This window comes from Crocodylus porosus, unplaced genomic scaffold (assembly GCF_001723895.1).
Source record: "Crocodylus porosus isolate Cpor-Errol unplaced genomic scaffold, CroPor_comp1, whole genome shotgun sequence".
Taxonomy (NCBI): Eukaryota; Metazoa; Chordata; order Crocodylia; family Crocodylidae; genus Crocodylus; species Crocodylus porosus.
Window position 1 is genome coordinate 107,903,089 of NW_017728886.1, and position 15,869 is coordinate 107,918,957.

The 15,869-nt window shown below is 41.7% G+C and overlaps 1 protein-coding gene across 4 annotated transcripts in view; it reads right to left on the reverse strand.

The window, feature by feature from the left end:
• Window positions 1–6,567: 6,567 nt before the first annotated feature.
• The window catches only part of NDUFS6 (NADH:ubiquinone oxidoreductase subunit S6), a 16,646-nt gene continuing 7,344 nt past the window's right edge, over window positions 6,568–15,869 (reverse strand). Inside the window, exons 3-5 of one of the 4 annotated variants that reach the window (XR_002102099.1) lie at window positions 9,153–9,275; window positions 7,176–7,260; window positions 6,925–6,951 (exon numbers count right to left, since the gene is read on the reverse strand). Coding sequence is in view for 3 of the 4 variants with exons in the window: in XM_019540228.1 (XP_019395773.1) it covers window positions 8,721–8,819; window positions 9,153–9,275 (222 nt within the window). In the remaining variant the exon portion in view is untranslated. Of the gene's footprint in view, window positions 6,733–6,924; window positions 6,952–7,173; window positions 7,261–8,705; window positions 8,820–9,152; window positions 9,276–15,869 lie in introns of those variants that run through there. The other 3 variants (XM_019540235.1, XM_019540247.1, XM_019540228.1) reach the window with 3 other exon arrangements.

Genomic DNA, 15,869 nt, shown 5'->3' on the forward strand with positions numbered 1-15,869 from the left:
GTTTACTCTGCAGTTAATGCAGGGGTAGGCAATTATTTCAGGAGAAGAGCTGCTTATTGAGTTTTGGTAAGTCACTGAGGGCTGCATGACAGGCAAGCAGGGGAAGATAAATATTAATTTTCTGAATTTGTTAAGGGCTCCACAGGCCTCAAACTTGAATGCAAGTACACATCAGCATATGTTAACCTGGAGCTAGTTTTACTAGTAACTCATTGTTGGCAGTCCCTCAGTACTTCCTGGGAAGGAAACCTTAATCCAATGGCAAGGAAAACCTAGAAGACTAAGATTTCTAATCCACTGCAGCCTTCATCTGCCCTTACAAGTTTCATCTGCCTTTGCAGCCATTGTGAAGCATTGCTTCTTCATCTGCCTGTGCCACTGTTGACGTGAGGACTTATTTTTTTATTCTTTTGGATTGCTATTAGTCTGGAAAACTCAGTCTCGACCTTGGAGCCCAGGGTACCCTACCAGGAGTATGAGACTCCAAAGGACATTGCTCTCAAGGTCTTTGGTAGCACACAAACCTTGGGAGATGTACATAGTAACAAGGCCTGGGGATCATTGTTAGGAACCACTGCCAGAGATGGACTGTTCCTCCCAGACTCACTCCATGAGTCAGTCTAACAAAAGGGCAGAATGGAGAGGGTAACACCTTCCTCAGATGCGTCTCCTCATTGACTCTTCCAGCCTCCTCCTTTGCCCTCCCCAGAAATCTGAGCAGCGTAGATCAGAGCTTGGGTGCACAGATGTCCTGTCCCCTCAGATGGAATAACGTTATGGCAAATGATGGCAAAGAATGATATTTATGGAGGTGCTAAGGATACCAAGCTCTGCACTTCTTATATAGAAAACTTACCACTACCCTTGAAGATCAGATTACTTGTTTAAGGGGCTTATCTATGGCTGTAGATACCTACCTCAACACCCAAGTTTGAAGCAGTTTTGCAATAGGATGGAATAGTGTTCTATTTCTGCAAGCCATGAATCACCTGTCTGAAATTAAAGAAAAAAAAAAACCACAATCAGCTGGGTGAGAGCCACCTAAAGTAGCCATTGGAGCAACACAGAGGAAGGGTACCTTCCATGGCTGCCTAGGTTGGAAACTTTGCTGGAGAAAACTGCCTCTCTACACTTGCCTACCTCTCTCCTATGAAACATATTAGATTCACTGAAGCAGGGATAGGGACTGTCCAATCAGAAGCATCCTAGCTACTATACTAGAGAAATGCAACTTTTAACCACTATAAAATGGGAAAGGGAGCTGCCATTTTGGAGTGTACATCAGCTACTACACTGTAACTGTGACATCTGCATGCTCCTGTAGTATTACAAGTGAACTAAATCACTGTAATTTTAAACTTTGAATGAAACATGCTTAAAATTGCAGCTGCTTTGCTACAGCATCATGCAAACTAACACTTGCATCATAACTTATACTGGTATCATTTGACAATTAATACAACTCTTACATGAACCTATGCCTACAGCCAAGTTTGCGCTCTCTTGCTTTCCACATTTTCAAAAAGGATAAAAGTAGGAGACAACAGTAATGAGAAGTCAGAAAAGCAAGTTATATATTTTTTATTTTCTCATTCCTTCCTTTACTGCAAGGCATTGCAGCTCCAATTCTGAAGGCAATTGTGAACAAGAGATAAGCGTTGCTTTTGTCTGGTGACAGCTAAAGAAAATACATTTGTATCCTATAGAACTCCAGAAAATGTTAAATGGAAAAACAATAACAATTTTAAAAGAAAGTTAAAAAATGGGATTCAGAAGAGGAACACATGGAAACTACATCTATAGCGAAAAGCCAATTTAAAAATAAAATGAAGAAAAGTGGTAGAGGGGACTGAATAAGATGGCCTCACGGAAGTTTCTGCCAGCTGTACTTTTGATTTCTTTTTAAAAAAATCACACTGGAAAAAGGGAGAACAAAATGAGGGCAGCTGATTCAGATTTTCAGACTCAAGGCTGAAGAAAGCCTAGTTCCACTTTTGCTATGCTTTTCTGGAGCAGTTTTCAACTGTGAAGCCATATGAAAACTAAAGGCAGCATGGCTTGATGTTGTAACAGCAGAGCGATTCCCCAGGCAGTGTTCAAAATATGTCCTTTCTGCAGTTGTGCGTATTAGCTGGACTATAGAAGCCTGCCTTGTAGAGGACTTCAGCATACAAGCTCCACTTAGTAAGTTCCTAGCAAAATCAAGCTTTGAGACATCTACGAAGCATGACTTTAGCCAAACAGTGAATAGCAACAAATCCAGGAGCAGAACAGCACCTTACTAGGGATGAGTTAGATGGTTAAAGTACTGAAGCACTTTGCAATAAGGGGAAAATCCAGTTTCTCTCTGTCCACACAAACAACACTCATTCAGCTATGTAAGTGCTAGGAATGGTATGTAAACAGTTTGCTGTTCTATTCCATATGCAGCATGAAGCTGTGTCCACACAGCTACTGAGCATGTGCAGTAGATATACCTTTGGCTGGACAGGTATGCGGCACCATAACTGAGCACACGTCCCAAAACTGTAGCAGGACAAGCATTAGAAGAGTACGGAGGAGGAGGATCCATTTGCCAAATGATCAGGGTGCTTACCCAGGAAGTAGACCAGGGTTTTATGCAAGTGTTTGAAGTTACACCTGTCCAACTTCCCAGCACAGTGCTCTAACCATCATGCCATAGGTCAGACATTGTCCAGCCCCCTCTTGTCCACTCGTTTTAAAGCAAAGCCACTGCTACTTGCATTCAATATTCCTTAGATAAAACAGGTGGAGAAGAGTAGGAGTTTCTGCCCATAAAGAAAAACAGCCATCTCACTGAACTACATGTTTTTCAGCTTGCTCTCTTCTTCCTGACTCCATGTATTGCTCTTTCTCGGGCTGCCCAGAAGCCCAGCTTCAAAGAGAGGGATGGGAAGGAAAGTGGGTAATACTTAACCCATGACCTGGTTGTTGGAATACTGTACTGGGAAGCTGGAGACAGATTCAAATCTCCTCTGAGTGAAGAGCATCGAAAATCCGATCTACAACTTCCTATGGAAGGAACCCGCTAGCCTACTGGCTTAGAACAGTGGGGCCAAGCTTTATGCCAAGCGTGTCACAAATTAGCCCATGCAACCAGTGTCGCCCTGATCCCTTTCCCCATCTGCTGCTCTGCTTTTTTCTCCCAGCCCAAGCTGCTATTTTGCTTTCTAGTCAGTCCTGTCTGTTGCTGTATTCCTTCTTCTCCGATTTGCCAGATGTTGCACACACAGGTTGCCTATGCCAGTTGTGGAACCCAGGCCACAGGTTGGCCACTCATGAGTTAGAACATGGGAGGAGTCTCATCCTTCAGCATCTGATACCTGCTAGTCTCGGGTTTTGGCTTGACTGAAATTTCAGGACTCACACTCAGGAATGCACACACATAGGCACGTGCCTGCCCACCCAGCACACTGCTTCTGTTGTCCATACTGCACAAGGAACAGGATCGCAAACTAAGTGTCAAAAAAATTAATAAATAAATGAGTCATTATACAGATGTGTAACTACCATATAGGTCCATGAAGTGAAATGGGATTCTGCCCTAAATGTTAAAAGGCGTAAAATTCTAAGATGAATATTAAAATTTTCAGGTTGCCCGAGGCAGTTTAGAAGTGCAGGTGTGTATCTTGAGTACACAGCAAGTCGAGTATGGTGCCAGATAGCTCCCTGGGGAAAATATCCTCCATCAGTTCTACACACAGTAGCTTTGGAACCAAAAATGGTATAACCGCATTACTGCAGTGCTGAATTTAGATTAATAACGTAGCTAGACTGCTTGCAAATCTTGAGCTAGCACATGCTCCCTCCATCCTATGAATATATCAACAGCGATCTCAAAGCAAGAGTGATAAAGCTCTTGTGGTCTTTATTAAGGATGGACAGGTGCAAGAAAATTTCCTATTTTGGCTAGCTAATCCATGCTGGCAATTTACCAAATGATGTACCATGAAGTGGCTGGAAACTGAGCTTGCATTCACTCCCACAACACATTCTTTCAAAGTAAGGAAAACTAAGGTTCAGCATTCAGTTTGTAAGTGCCATACTTAAGGCTGATGATCCAAACTTAACTCTGCCATCCTGTTCTTCTGCAAGACAAGACAGTAATTATCACTGCCAAAGTATTCGAATAGGCCCTGTGATCTTAGACACAGGGCTTATCAAGTCTATCTATATTACCTATATTCTGTAAGTGAAGGTGTGAATTGACAGTACTCTAGCCACTCCACAAACACTTCATGTTGCCTTTAGTGTGCACTAAATGCTTCTGTGCTAGGTGAAGTAACCTACCTTCCACCTGAACATCCACAAGCAGAGCCTGCATGGAGTAAACTTGTGCACTGAAACTTTGCATTATAGCTTAAGCAGCACTCTCTCAGCAAACAGGCCCTCGCAGTGCAAAGGGGAAAGCTTTGTACAGGCAGTCTTCAACTTCCAACATTTTGAGTTGCAATGTTTTGCACTTACATTTATAAATTGACACCCGTTTAAACTTTCTGATGTCAGTTTCAACTTTACAACGTTTGATCTGATGCCACGCCACTCCACGCCAGCAAACAAGTTTGCTACGTTGCCCATCTCCCGTCTGTCCAAACGTCCTTGGACACTTTCTTAAAGAAAGCAAACGGGACTCCTGAGAAGACTCCAGCCAAAAATCTTTCAAAAAGTCCAACCAGGAGCCCTTCAAAAAGTCCAGCCAAGTCACCTCAGAGAAGTCCTTCTCAATCAGTATGATTGCTATTTACAATATAAGTACATTAATGTAACTATATTACTCATCTAGAATTGATAGAGTACAAAATTTTGGGTTATTTTTGGTGAAAATAGGGTATCATGCCTTGGTTCAGGAACCAATCTCCCATTTATAACATTGTTTCCTATGGGGAAAAGAATCAGTTCCGAATTGCAATGTTTCAACTTAAAGACATGGTTCTCAGGAACCATTTGTGTGGCAAATCTAAGGACTGCCTGTAGACTCCAGAGCAGACGTATCCAAAATACGACCCATTGGCCAGATCTGGCCCACCAATGGATTTTTATCTGGCCCATGATGGATCCCTTGGCCTTACCTGACCCAGACTCTGGGGGCAGCCTTGGCTGTGGCATGTGCAGCTGGTTCCACAGCCCCTGGGTGTGCAGCAGGGCTGGAGTGGCACAGCAAAACTCCACTTCCCAGCAGCCCCAGCTCCTTCCACCTGCTGCTGCCATCAGACCCGGCTCTGTTGCCCAGAGACCCCAGCCCATCCATCCCAAACCCACTGCATGGGTGCCAGACAGAGTGGGCAGGTGGGGTCTTTATGGAAAACAGCCTGGGACCTGCGTGGACAGGGCACATTTAGCCAGGCATGGGGCCACGGGCAGGCAGAGATCACCATCTGGGAGTGGGATGGGTGGGTGCAGCTGGGATCAGGGGCCAGTGACAGCACAGAGCTGGGCCCCAGCATTGACAATCTGCTGCCTGCACATCCATGATGGGAGCTGACAGAAGCATAGTAGGAGCAGACTACTGCTCTGTCCAGGGCCCCAGCCCTAGCCCCCCTTCCCACACCTGGACGTTGCTCCCTGCCCATCCACAGCCCTATCCCATGTGCTTGGCCCAGCACACCCTGCCCTGGAGCAGTCTCCATGGAGACCCCAGGATCACAGGGTAGAGTGTAGGGCCAGGCCCCAGGACACAGCCACTTAGAGAGTTTTGGTGAGCTGCTGCAGGCCAAGGTGGGGAAGGGAAGGGGCAGAGGTGCTGACCCAGCCTATGACAGCTCATCAAAACTCCTTAAGTGGCTCTCTGGTCCAAATAAGTGCTCACCCCTGCTCTGTTGCCACCAAAACATAAAATATACTTACAGCCAAAGAAAACAAATATCTTGGGTTACGAATTCCCATTGATCCTCCAGTATTTAGCTCCTAACAAAAGGAAAAGCAGACAGGCTTTTGTCCACAACAAAGGAGACTGTCTCACATTGGTACATGCCTCTGCCTAAACCCAACATTTCTGGCCAACTACCTGAGATCTGCTATAGAAAACTGGGAGGAACAAGTTTTTCATACCTAGTATGGGCTTTTGCCTAAACCAAGGCCCCAGGGTTTTGAATCTCATTGTGGCACTTTACCTCTCTTCATGCATAGTATAGGATACCTTGAAGGCTAACTCAGGGATGTTTAGACACTAAGCCACTCTGCCGTGCAATGTCCCCTCTAAGGTTCTAATCCATACCAATCAAGACATGAATGGATTAACATAAAAAACCAGGAGAGAAACACCAAGAAACAACAGGTACCTGCTTATGTCTAATCAGATTTGAATATAAATACTATATTTAACCTATCAGAATTAGAGTATTACAAGTTTCAAATCCAAGATCTTTATATAATAGGATATCCAAGAATTAGTAGTAAAATAGTACCTTAACTATTTGAACAAACAGCTTAATATTTCCAGGTCATCCTGTTTATTCACCACAGATTCACATACTTTTTTCAAATTCTAAGAACAAAAATTCCAAAGTTGTAGTTTTTTCTTTTTTAAAAAACCACAAAATTAAGAACTCACTTTTAGCTTTAATTTTTTATTATTATTATTGTTATTATTAGGATAACATTGAAATCCTGACAAAAGTTCTTCAGGGCATGCACAAGTATCTATCAGTGATGATGTTTCTGTTTAAACTGAAGTCCGCAGTAGCCACATGTCCCAGTTTTCGTTTCTTTATCCTGTCAAAAAAACCCAAAAAAACATAATTTTTATAATTTTCTATAAAATGAAATGTGTAACTAACAAGTTTCTTCTGAAATTAACTAATTTGCATGATTTTGAAGGTATTTATTTCAAGTGCAAGGCTATTCTGAAAAGTAACAAAAATGGCAATACAAAATTCATACTCAACCTGTAAAACATGCTCAGTTTCCAATGTTTTTATTGTTATTTCTGCTATCTTTGAATTGCTGAACTGGGATCAAAAGTCAAGTTAAGGAATTTCTTTGTTTATATCAACCTTAAAAGATATCCCATTACAAACTGGACCTCTGTTCAACCTCATAAAATTACTTCAAAGAGTAACTTTATTAAATTTACACTGGTGCTGCTGACTGGAACTTAGTAAATAATTCTGATAATTCAGAAAGAGAAATCAGCCTGTTCACACTTTGTCCACACTGGGATTTTAGCCAGCGATGACATCTATTACAGCAGTGCTCAAATCCCAGTCTGCAGTGTCATGGCATCCAGCCCACAGGGCTTCCCACTGGTCAAAAAACTTGATGGTGGGGAAGCAGTGACCATTATTACTGACACCTCTTCCCTGCTGCTAAATTCCCAAGCTCTGCATGGCCAGGCTAGGTCCAGACTGGCTCCTGCCGCACTGTGCGTGTCCAGGTCAAGCCCCGCTATGCTTGTCAGACTGCCAATATGTTAATAAAGCCCAGTTCATTATGGATTTGACCAGGCCACCAATAGCTATGACCTTCTTACAGTTAGTTGGAATTTGTTTCTCTAAAATGAGGCACATCAGGGTTAGGCAACCCCTGGTATATGTGCTAGTGTGGCACATGAAAGCATTTTGCTTGGCATGCCTGCCTGCCTCAGGGTGAATTGCAGGGACGTGGCTGGGGCTGCGTTGCCACAAGGATCAGGCCTCCTCAGCTCCCCCACAATCCACCCTGGCATGCCAACATCTTACAAGTTGCGGCTGTGGGTGTTTTTGACACTGACCCAAAACGCTGCCAGTCCCTTATATACATTATCAGAGAAAGATCTTGGGAACTGACAGTATTAACAAACTAGATAGTAAGAGGAGGGCTTTTACCATTCATTTACTACACAGAGAGCTTCTCTCCTACAAAACCTATTAAAAAACTTTAAAAAAGAAACCCCAAGCCAAAAATAATAATAATTAAAACACACAAAAAATTTAGGAGGGTTGGTCAGAAATTAATACTTTCTATTATTTATCTCCTAAGCAAGCCATGGACATAGAGGTTGTTCTTGTTGACTCCTTGGATAGGAGATGGTAAACTCAGAGGTCTGTCAAGACCCTGACAAAACTGAAACATTGCAAAGAGTCTGCCCCAATAGAGGCATGTCAAAGATGCTGCTTCTGCATGGCAACACTTGCTTGCACTCCAGCTTGTGCACCAGAGGCAGAGAATCTCATTGTCTGAACAGACTTTTCTGCCCCAACTTCTACTCAACCCAAAAAAGGAAGAGGCAATATTTTCAGGAATACAGCAAAGTGATAAAGACTGTGCAACAGTGGTTCCATGACAAACAAGGGCTTTTAGGATGTTAGGATATGTGCCATTGTTTACTGGTTAAAAAAAATACCACTGACGGAGAAGGAACAATGTAAAACCTTTTTGTGGAAGTTAAATGCTTTTTCAATAACAGGAAATGCAAGACTCTAGAACTCTTGCAGGCTCACATGCCCTTCCTTGTGGACCCAGAGAAACAGACTTCCATCTTCACCTTCCTCTGTGCAAAAATGCTGTTTGTTTCCTACCTATGGGGATTTTTTACCATCTTTAAATTTTCCCTGAGCATGATGAAGGGCAAGAGAGCCCAAATGCCTGCAGAAAAAGATTTTTTTTTGCAATTACTTAGATGGTCTAATAAAAGGCATCTTCTCTGAACCAACAGTTCTAGAGTTACGCACTTCTTTTTGTCTCAGACCAAAGCTACCAAATACATCTCTTTTCAATAACATTTAACTTAAAAGAAACAAAACAAATGTTGTTTTCTGACTAATACAGCAGTGCTCAAATCCCAGCCTGCAGTGCCACGGCTTCCAGCCCACAGGGCTTCCCACTGGTCAGAAAACTTAATGGTGGGGGAGCAGTGACCATTATTACTGACATTATTAAATATTTGTATTTAAGCCAACAGAAAAATTTCTAACAACTTCAACAAGTTTTGGGCCAGAATCACGTTAAGCCTTTTAAGACTGTTGCTGAAACAGTCTAGACATCTTCCATTTTAAGTGTGCAGCACGCTGTGGCACTATAGAAATAAGTCTATTGTTTAAGAGAATCACTTCTCACCTCGTTAAAAGAGCACTCAAAAAAAAAAAAAAAAAAAAGATCTTACAGAAAGTAAAATATGCTACAGAATAGCCAAAAGAGAGGTTAAAATTCATTACCAAGTTTATATACACTTTAGGATGTCCCAAAGCTCCTCCACCACCATCGCATGATACCACTCTGCTTTCAGCTTCATTCACAGGTTGTTCTGCTATCAAATCGATAGCAAAGCTTGTATTCACCTGCAACAGAAAGAAGTTTCAAAAGTGCACTATAGTATAACACAAAGCAATAATCACCAACTTTACTTTCCTCAAAAAACAGTTCTGCATCTTCTCTTTAAAAGTAGTATCAATAATTATTGCACAAATAGCTACAGGTGATGGTATACAGGTTGTGCTTTTAACTTTTTCTTTGTTCTAATGTTCTCATTTGCATAAAACCAGTTAAGTTCCTTGGCTTTAGGAGGAGAGCATTTAAACTGCCTACTGAAATAGAATGGCTCAAAAAAACCCTTTGAAAGTATTCAAGTGCATTGAAGTATGAGCTTGTCTCAAACACATTCATTCAACCTCACCTAAATCCACTGTATACATTTCAAATGCTCTCTCTCTTCTCTTTGAGGGCATACACCTCTAATTAGACTCTTAACTGCATTTCTAAACAAAAAAAAGCAGCAATCTCTACCCTCAAACCAGAGTGCATCCACTAATTGTTAAGAATTCAAATCAGCTAAAGGAAAATTCAGCAACAGATAACTCATAAACCCAGAGGCAATATGTGCCAGCTGGCAAACTACATTTAAGTTTGATTATGCAGGTCAAACCAGAGATTTTTTTTTGGATATTACTTGGAGAATAGTGACAAGTGATTCTTACTAACTTTAGTACCTGGCCATTGCATTTCATATATTAAAAAGCATGCAATAGGGAAGAACCCTTAAAGTTACAGCAGCAGCTTAAAATGATCAATGAAGAACACACTCTCATCCCTTTAGAATGCCAACATGAACTGATTTGCTCTTTTCTCAAGTTAGAACTTATTTTCTTTATAAGTCTTTGAACTAATGGCCTTCACCAGAAAGGCCAGAATAGTCTTTTCATATAAAATTACACATATACACACACACAAGACAACAGGGCAATTCATATTAAAAAGCAGTACCTGCTGTGTATGTATGTTTGCATATCGTAGCAAACATTATACAAAATATACAAATGAGTTTTCATCACTGTGAATCCTCAATGTAAAGCAGGTAAGTGGCATTCATACGAACTCTGAAGTGCAATAAGCAGCTCACAAAGCTCTGCTATACAAATCTTGAAGAAAATGTACTAAAGAATTTAAACCTTGGAATTTTGTACAACTGTGGAAAATTCATTGTGCTAGTCACGTTCAAGAAGATTCAGTTATCTAGATCAGATTTGTTGATAGTTAAAATACAGCTCATGAAAAATAACTGTGATTAATTTTCATTTTTAAACAAATTTTCCAGGGAACTCAATATTGGCACTTGATTTTTTTTTTTTTTAAATGATCATAAGATACAGACGCTGCACAACACCAAACTGCATCTTGGACCTCCATTGGTTCTAGACATATATCCAGAAGTTGGGCAAAATTTCAGTTTGCATATGAGGTTTGGGAACTATTATAAAAGTGGGCAATGGAGAAACCAGATTCTTTTGCTCCACACCTTACAATTATCACACAAACTGTAATGTCACCAGTTCAAGCAATTTATCACATGATAGAAATAGTGAATTAGCCATGCTACTCATTAAATGTAAAACACCTTTGTGGCTGGTTCCTACTGTACTTTAATTGGAAAGTGAGCCGCTCCCCAGTGCTGCGATGCCCCCGCACATGGGAAGCCCTGCATCAGGGATACAATTTTCATGCTGCCAGGCTGCACCCAAGCCATTTAAATTTCCCAGTACATAGGAAGCCCAGCACTGGGGAGTCGGTCTCTGACACTTTCACACAGGGCTCCCTAACTGTCAAGTTTAAAGGGCATGTAGGCAGCCACACACTGGAGACTGGCTCTCTTTCAAGATCTGGGCAAATGGAGAGCTGAGATTGAGAAGCAGCTGCCCAATCCCAGGTGCGCTGGCAGATGTGGGAAGGGACCCAAGGAATTTTATCCTGGATCCTAAAAATCATGCACCGTGACATCTCACTCAAGTCACAGGATGACCATTTTTGAGACCCACGATAAAATTCCTCAAGAACCCATCTCATAATTGTCTGGAGGGGGTCTGGCATATCACAGTTGACTGAAATGAGGGAAGTCTAAGTGCTGAAGGACAGTGATTCAAAAAAGCAGAAACAGAAACCATCTCTCCCCAACCCCCAGTTCACTGCCTTAGTTAAAATAATACTCTTTACCATACAAATATCTGCTTAATTCACAATTCAGTCTACACAATAACAAAGGCCTAAGGAAGGACGGTCTAAGGAAAAATATGATCAACTCATTAAACATTAGACCACATTGAGCAAGGAAACAGATTTAAGACTACATGGTACCTCAATCTTCGCACTTCCTACCAATGAAGTTTCTCACTTCCAGTATTTATCATGAGGGTCCTACCAAATTTGCAACTGTGTGGTTTTCACCGAAATCACAAATTAGAGCATGTTCCATGATAAACAACAGATTCACTGCAAAAAAGCAAGCAAACTGGGGGCGGGGTAGGAAGGGGTCACAGGGCTGCTCACAGCAGGAGACTGCACAAGCAGCTGCAGCAAGGTCCTGAGCCAACTGTGGTAGGCAGCCAGGAGGATGCACCAGGTCCTGTGGTGCCCAACCCAGCTGACTGTGCATGTGTACACCTGCTGCTGGCAACAAGCCAGGTCAGAGCTCTGCCAGCCTGGGATCTTTCTGCAGCTGCTTGTACAGCCTGCTCGCTTGGGGATAGCCCAAAATTGTGGCTTAATTACCCTGATTTTAAGCCCGAGGAAGGCATTAATCCATGCTTAATAATGTGTGGATTAATTGCTTCCTCAGGCTTAATCAGAGTACTTAAACTGATGTTTTGGGCCATCCGGCAATCTGCAGAGAGGGGCAGAAGTGCCAGGACCCCTTGACCAGAGGCATGGGGGGACCCTGCCACACTCAGCCCATGAAAATAGTGACTGGCCCCAGGGTCTGCCCATGAAATCGAGTGGCTGCTTCCTTGAGTTTAGTAGACCCATATTTATAATGCATGCCAAAGAATATTACTTAGTATGCTGCCATGGACGCTAACATGAAATACTATAACATGGTAAATACTTAAATGATACAGGGGGTCCCATATCATTCATATTTGGCTGCTTTGCACCTAGAATACTATGTACTTATTTGTCTACATAGTTAAGACCAAGAAACCAACTAAGCCCTCCTAGACTGGAAAATGCAGGACTCAGACTGAAACCTAGAGCTTTCTTCCTTTAAAGAACACATGGCAAAGGACTACCTGCCTTCCCATCTTGGCCAGTCACCTCTTCAAGTCTCCGTCTGGTTCATACACTTCCATTTTTAAATCGTCAGAAATAATTGACTCTACATCACACCCAAAGTATTTTTAGGAAAATTAGTATTTTAACCATATATTCTGTTAGCCACTTTCAACTCTAGCTGAGATTCTCTATTATTTCACAACAGCATATATTGACTTGGGTAATATAAATTATATAACCGACTTGCAGATTTTGTCATCTCTGACTGATAAAGACATTTCTTATGAAGGCACTGAGCAGTTTAGACTAAAAAACCCTAAGATTCTGAAAATAAAAACATAAAATTAGGTTTCTAAATGCAGAGTTAAGCATATACCAGATTATAATTCAGCAAGCACGTCTCTGAACACAGGTGGTGTTAGTTAAGCTCAAGTGCTCTGCTGAAACAGAGCATGTGACTTAAGTTTTCCAATGCTGAGCAGTCAGGTCTCACTTAAATTAAGCCACTTAAACTGACTACATTTTAGTGTACCAAATCATATGAAGTTACTTCTAAAAAACACTGGCCAAACCTAACAACAACTTGCTCTGAAATGTGGTGTCTAAAATAGACAATGCCATTGCCCGTCCTAGGCTTTTCAAAAATACACCTCATCTTTAATTCAAGTAGCAACTTACAAAATAAGATACTGTCTATGTCTAGGCTAGCCAGTCTTAAGGTTAAGAACTGTTAGGCTGTACTAAAGAGTCTGCAGTTGCTCAGCTGAAAGAGGCAAAAATCTTTGAGTTTTTGATGCTAGAAGTAACCCTAGACTGAACCTGCACAGGTTTCTTGCAATTTTTCTTTTTGGCTAAAGAAATGTCTTAAATTTAAAAACTGATCTGAAGTTAATTGATATTTATCTTCATTTAGTTGCACAGTTGTTTGACAATCAAGTTCACCATTCTATATTAATAGGATTTTTAAAATAGCCTAAAAAATTCTAATAGGTTTTTTAAAACTGTTTAGTGGTTTTACAACTCCTTATCTTGTTTTCAATTAAGAGCTACAATGAATTCCCTTGCAGTATTACTGATATCAGTGAATGATGAAGTTAATGTCACTTGTTCACGGAAGTAATTTGAACACATGGATTTACATGTACTTCTGATTACTAACCCTTTTCCTTCTCTGTATTTCAATTTCCTATTACTTCAATAAGCCTAGAGGTATAAACAGACTTGCTAACATAAATGTTAACATCCTAGTTAGAACCTACGTAAACATGATGTCATGGTAACAGGTCACCTCGGGAATACAGTTTACCATGACTGTAAAATACTCAACAAATCAACCACCATATTGCATTAACATTTAGAAAGGGGAGATTGTCCTCCCTAGGAAATATTTTGAGGTATGGAACTTTTAGAGAACATAGCTGTAAATTCTGGGTTTGGAAGTTCAGTTTCACAAAGCTAAATTGCAAAGCAGGACTGTCTGTTTGAGATTTTCTTCAAATGTTTTGTAGACAAATCCACTGTTGCTCCAAAAGGCCTACTGGAGAAGAGAACCTCTAAGAGACTGAACCCCAAGTAAGCCTTAATTTAAATTATTTTAGTCTCTGTTTGCACTTGGACTTGGAATCTTTCTTTAGCAAAACAACAAGAGGTGCACCGTTAAAGACTTTCTTAGCCGATATTGATAGCTGATTATTAACCAGTTATAATCAGCCGATACTGATCCAATAGCCAATTTACAGGAATGCAGCCCAGCACCTTGGAGAGCAGCACCCTGCTGGTAAGTCTGTGGGGGCAGAGGGGCATGGGGGGAGGAAAGATTGAGGCCCCCCACAGCAAGGGAGTGGAGCAGGGGTAGCCACTGCCCAGCCATGGCAGCAAATGCAACCCCAGAGCCAAGACAGAGCCATGGGCCTTCCCCCCCATACCACAGATTTACCAGCTGGAAACTGCTCTCCAAACTGCCAGGCTGCATTCCTGGCCACATGTATGCAGCATTTATCACGTTATTGGCTACATCAGCCAAAAAAAAGCCAATGGGTGATAATGTTAATTTTCTTTTTATCAGTACCAATCTGATATGCAACCAATATATTGGTGCATCTCTAAAAATAAGTATTTTTTTGGTTTGTAACCATTAAGACATTTTAATTTTCAACTACAGTATAAAAAACCTGTACAATAAATCTGTACTTCAAATACAGGCGGAGACCTCACAAGTCTACATGCCTTAACCTAAATATATTCCAATTTTCAATTTACATTTACTATTACAATTTAGGAATGAATCTATCCTCATGGAAAGGTCAAAGCCATCAAAGGAGAGATTCTTGAAATTAGTAATTTCTTTTCCATTCTATCTATGGAGATGTCCTTGGCTTTTTCCTCTGACCGTGCTGCAAGTTCCTGTGGAAATTCAGTTATAGAAATGTAACGAATAGTAACTGAGCTTTTCAATTTGTTTGGCTTTTCAGCAGCCAGCTGAAAGTGCAAACTCAGGCAACTGACTTGCCTTGTTTATAATGGTTCTAGGAGGAAGAATTTAGTAGGTACAGCTGCTTGCAGACATGGAAAAAGAAAACAAAAAACAGCGCTTTAAACACTCTGCATGCCCCCCACGCTGAGCCCAGTGCATCCCCAGAAGAGGCAGTGTGTTAGTTGGACCTGGCTCACTCAACATCTGTATAGACTGGGTGCTTTACTGGGGCGGGGTTGGCACTTTTATCTAATAGCTGATTGAATCAACTAGTAGATAAAAGCACCCAATCTATATAGACGCTGCGGAGCCAAGTCGAACTAATGTGCTGAGTTTTCCAGTAAAGTGGGGTTTTGGGGAGGGTTTTCCCACCACGTCTGTCAACAGCATAATTGCTCAGCACCCCAAGTAAATGAGCTATGAGAGAAATGCATAGCAAAAGGACCTCAGATTAGGAGATACAAGTGAAACTGAAAAAGGCAAAAAACACCTAGACTAATGAGCAGTCAGATCGGGAGCACAGGTGCTGTATATGAAATTTATGACCGGATGGTATCATAGTTAGTACGGTCTGAAGGGACCTGAGTAGATCATCAAGTCCGACCCCCTGCCATGGCAGGAAAGACTACTGGGGTCAAACGACCCCTTGTCTTAAAGACCCCTAGCGTAGGAGCCAGCACCACTTAGCTTGGAAGTTGGTTCCAGATTCTAGCCGCCCTGACAGTGAAGTAGTGCCGCCTGATGTCTTGTCAGAATTTACCCTCTTCCAGCTTGCGACTGCTATTTCTAGTCACTCCTGGTAGTGCTCGGGGGAACAGGGACTCTCCCAGTGCCTGCTGGTCCCCTCTGACTAGTCTGTAACAGGTCACTAGATCCCCCCTCAGCCTTCTCTCCTGGAGGCTGAACAGGTTCAGGTCCC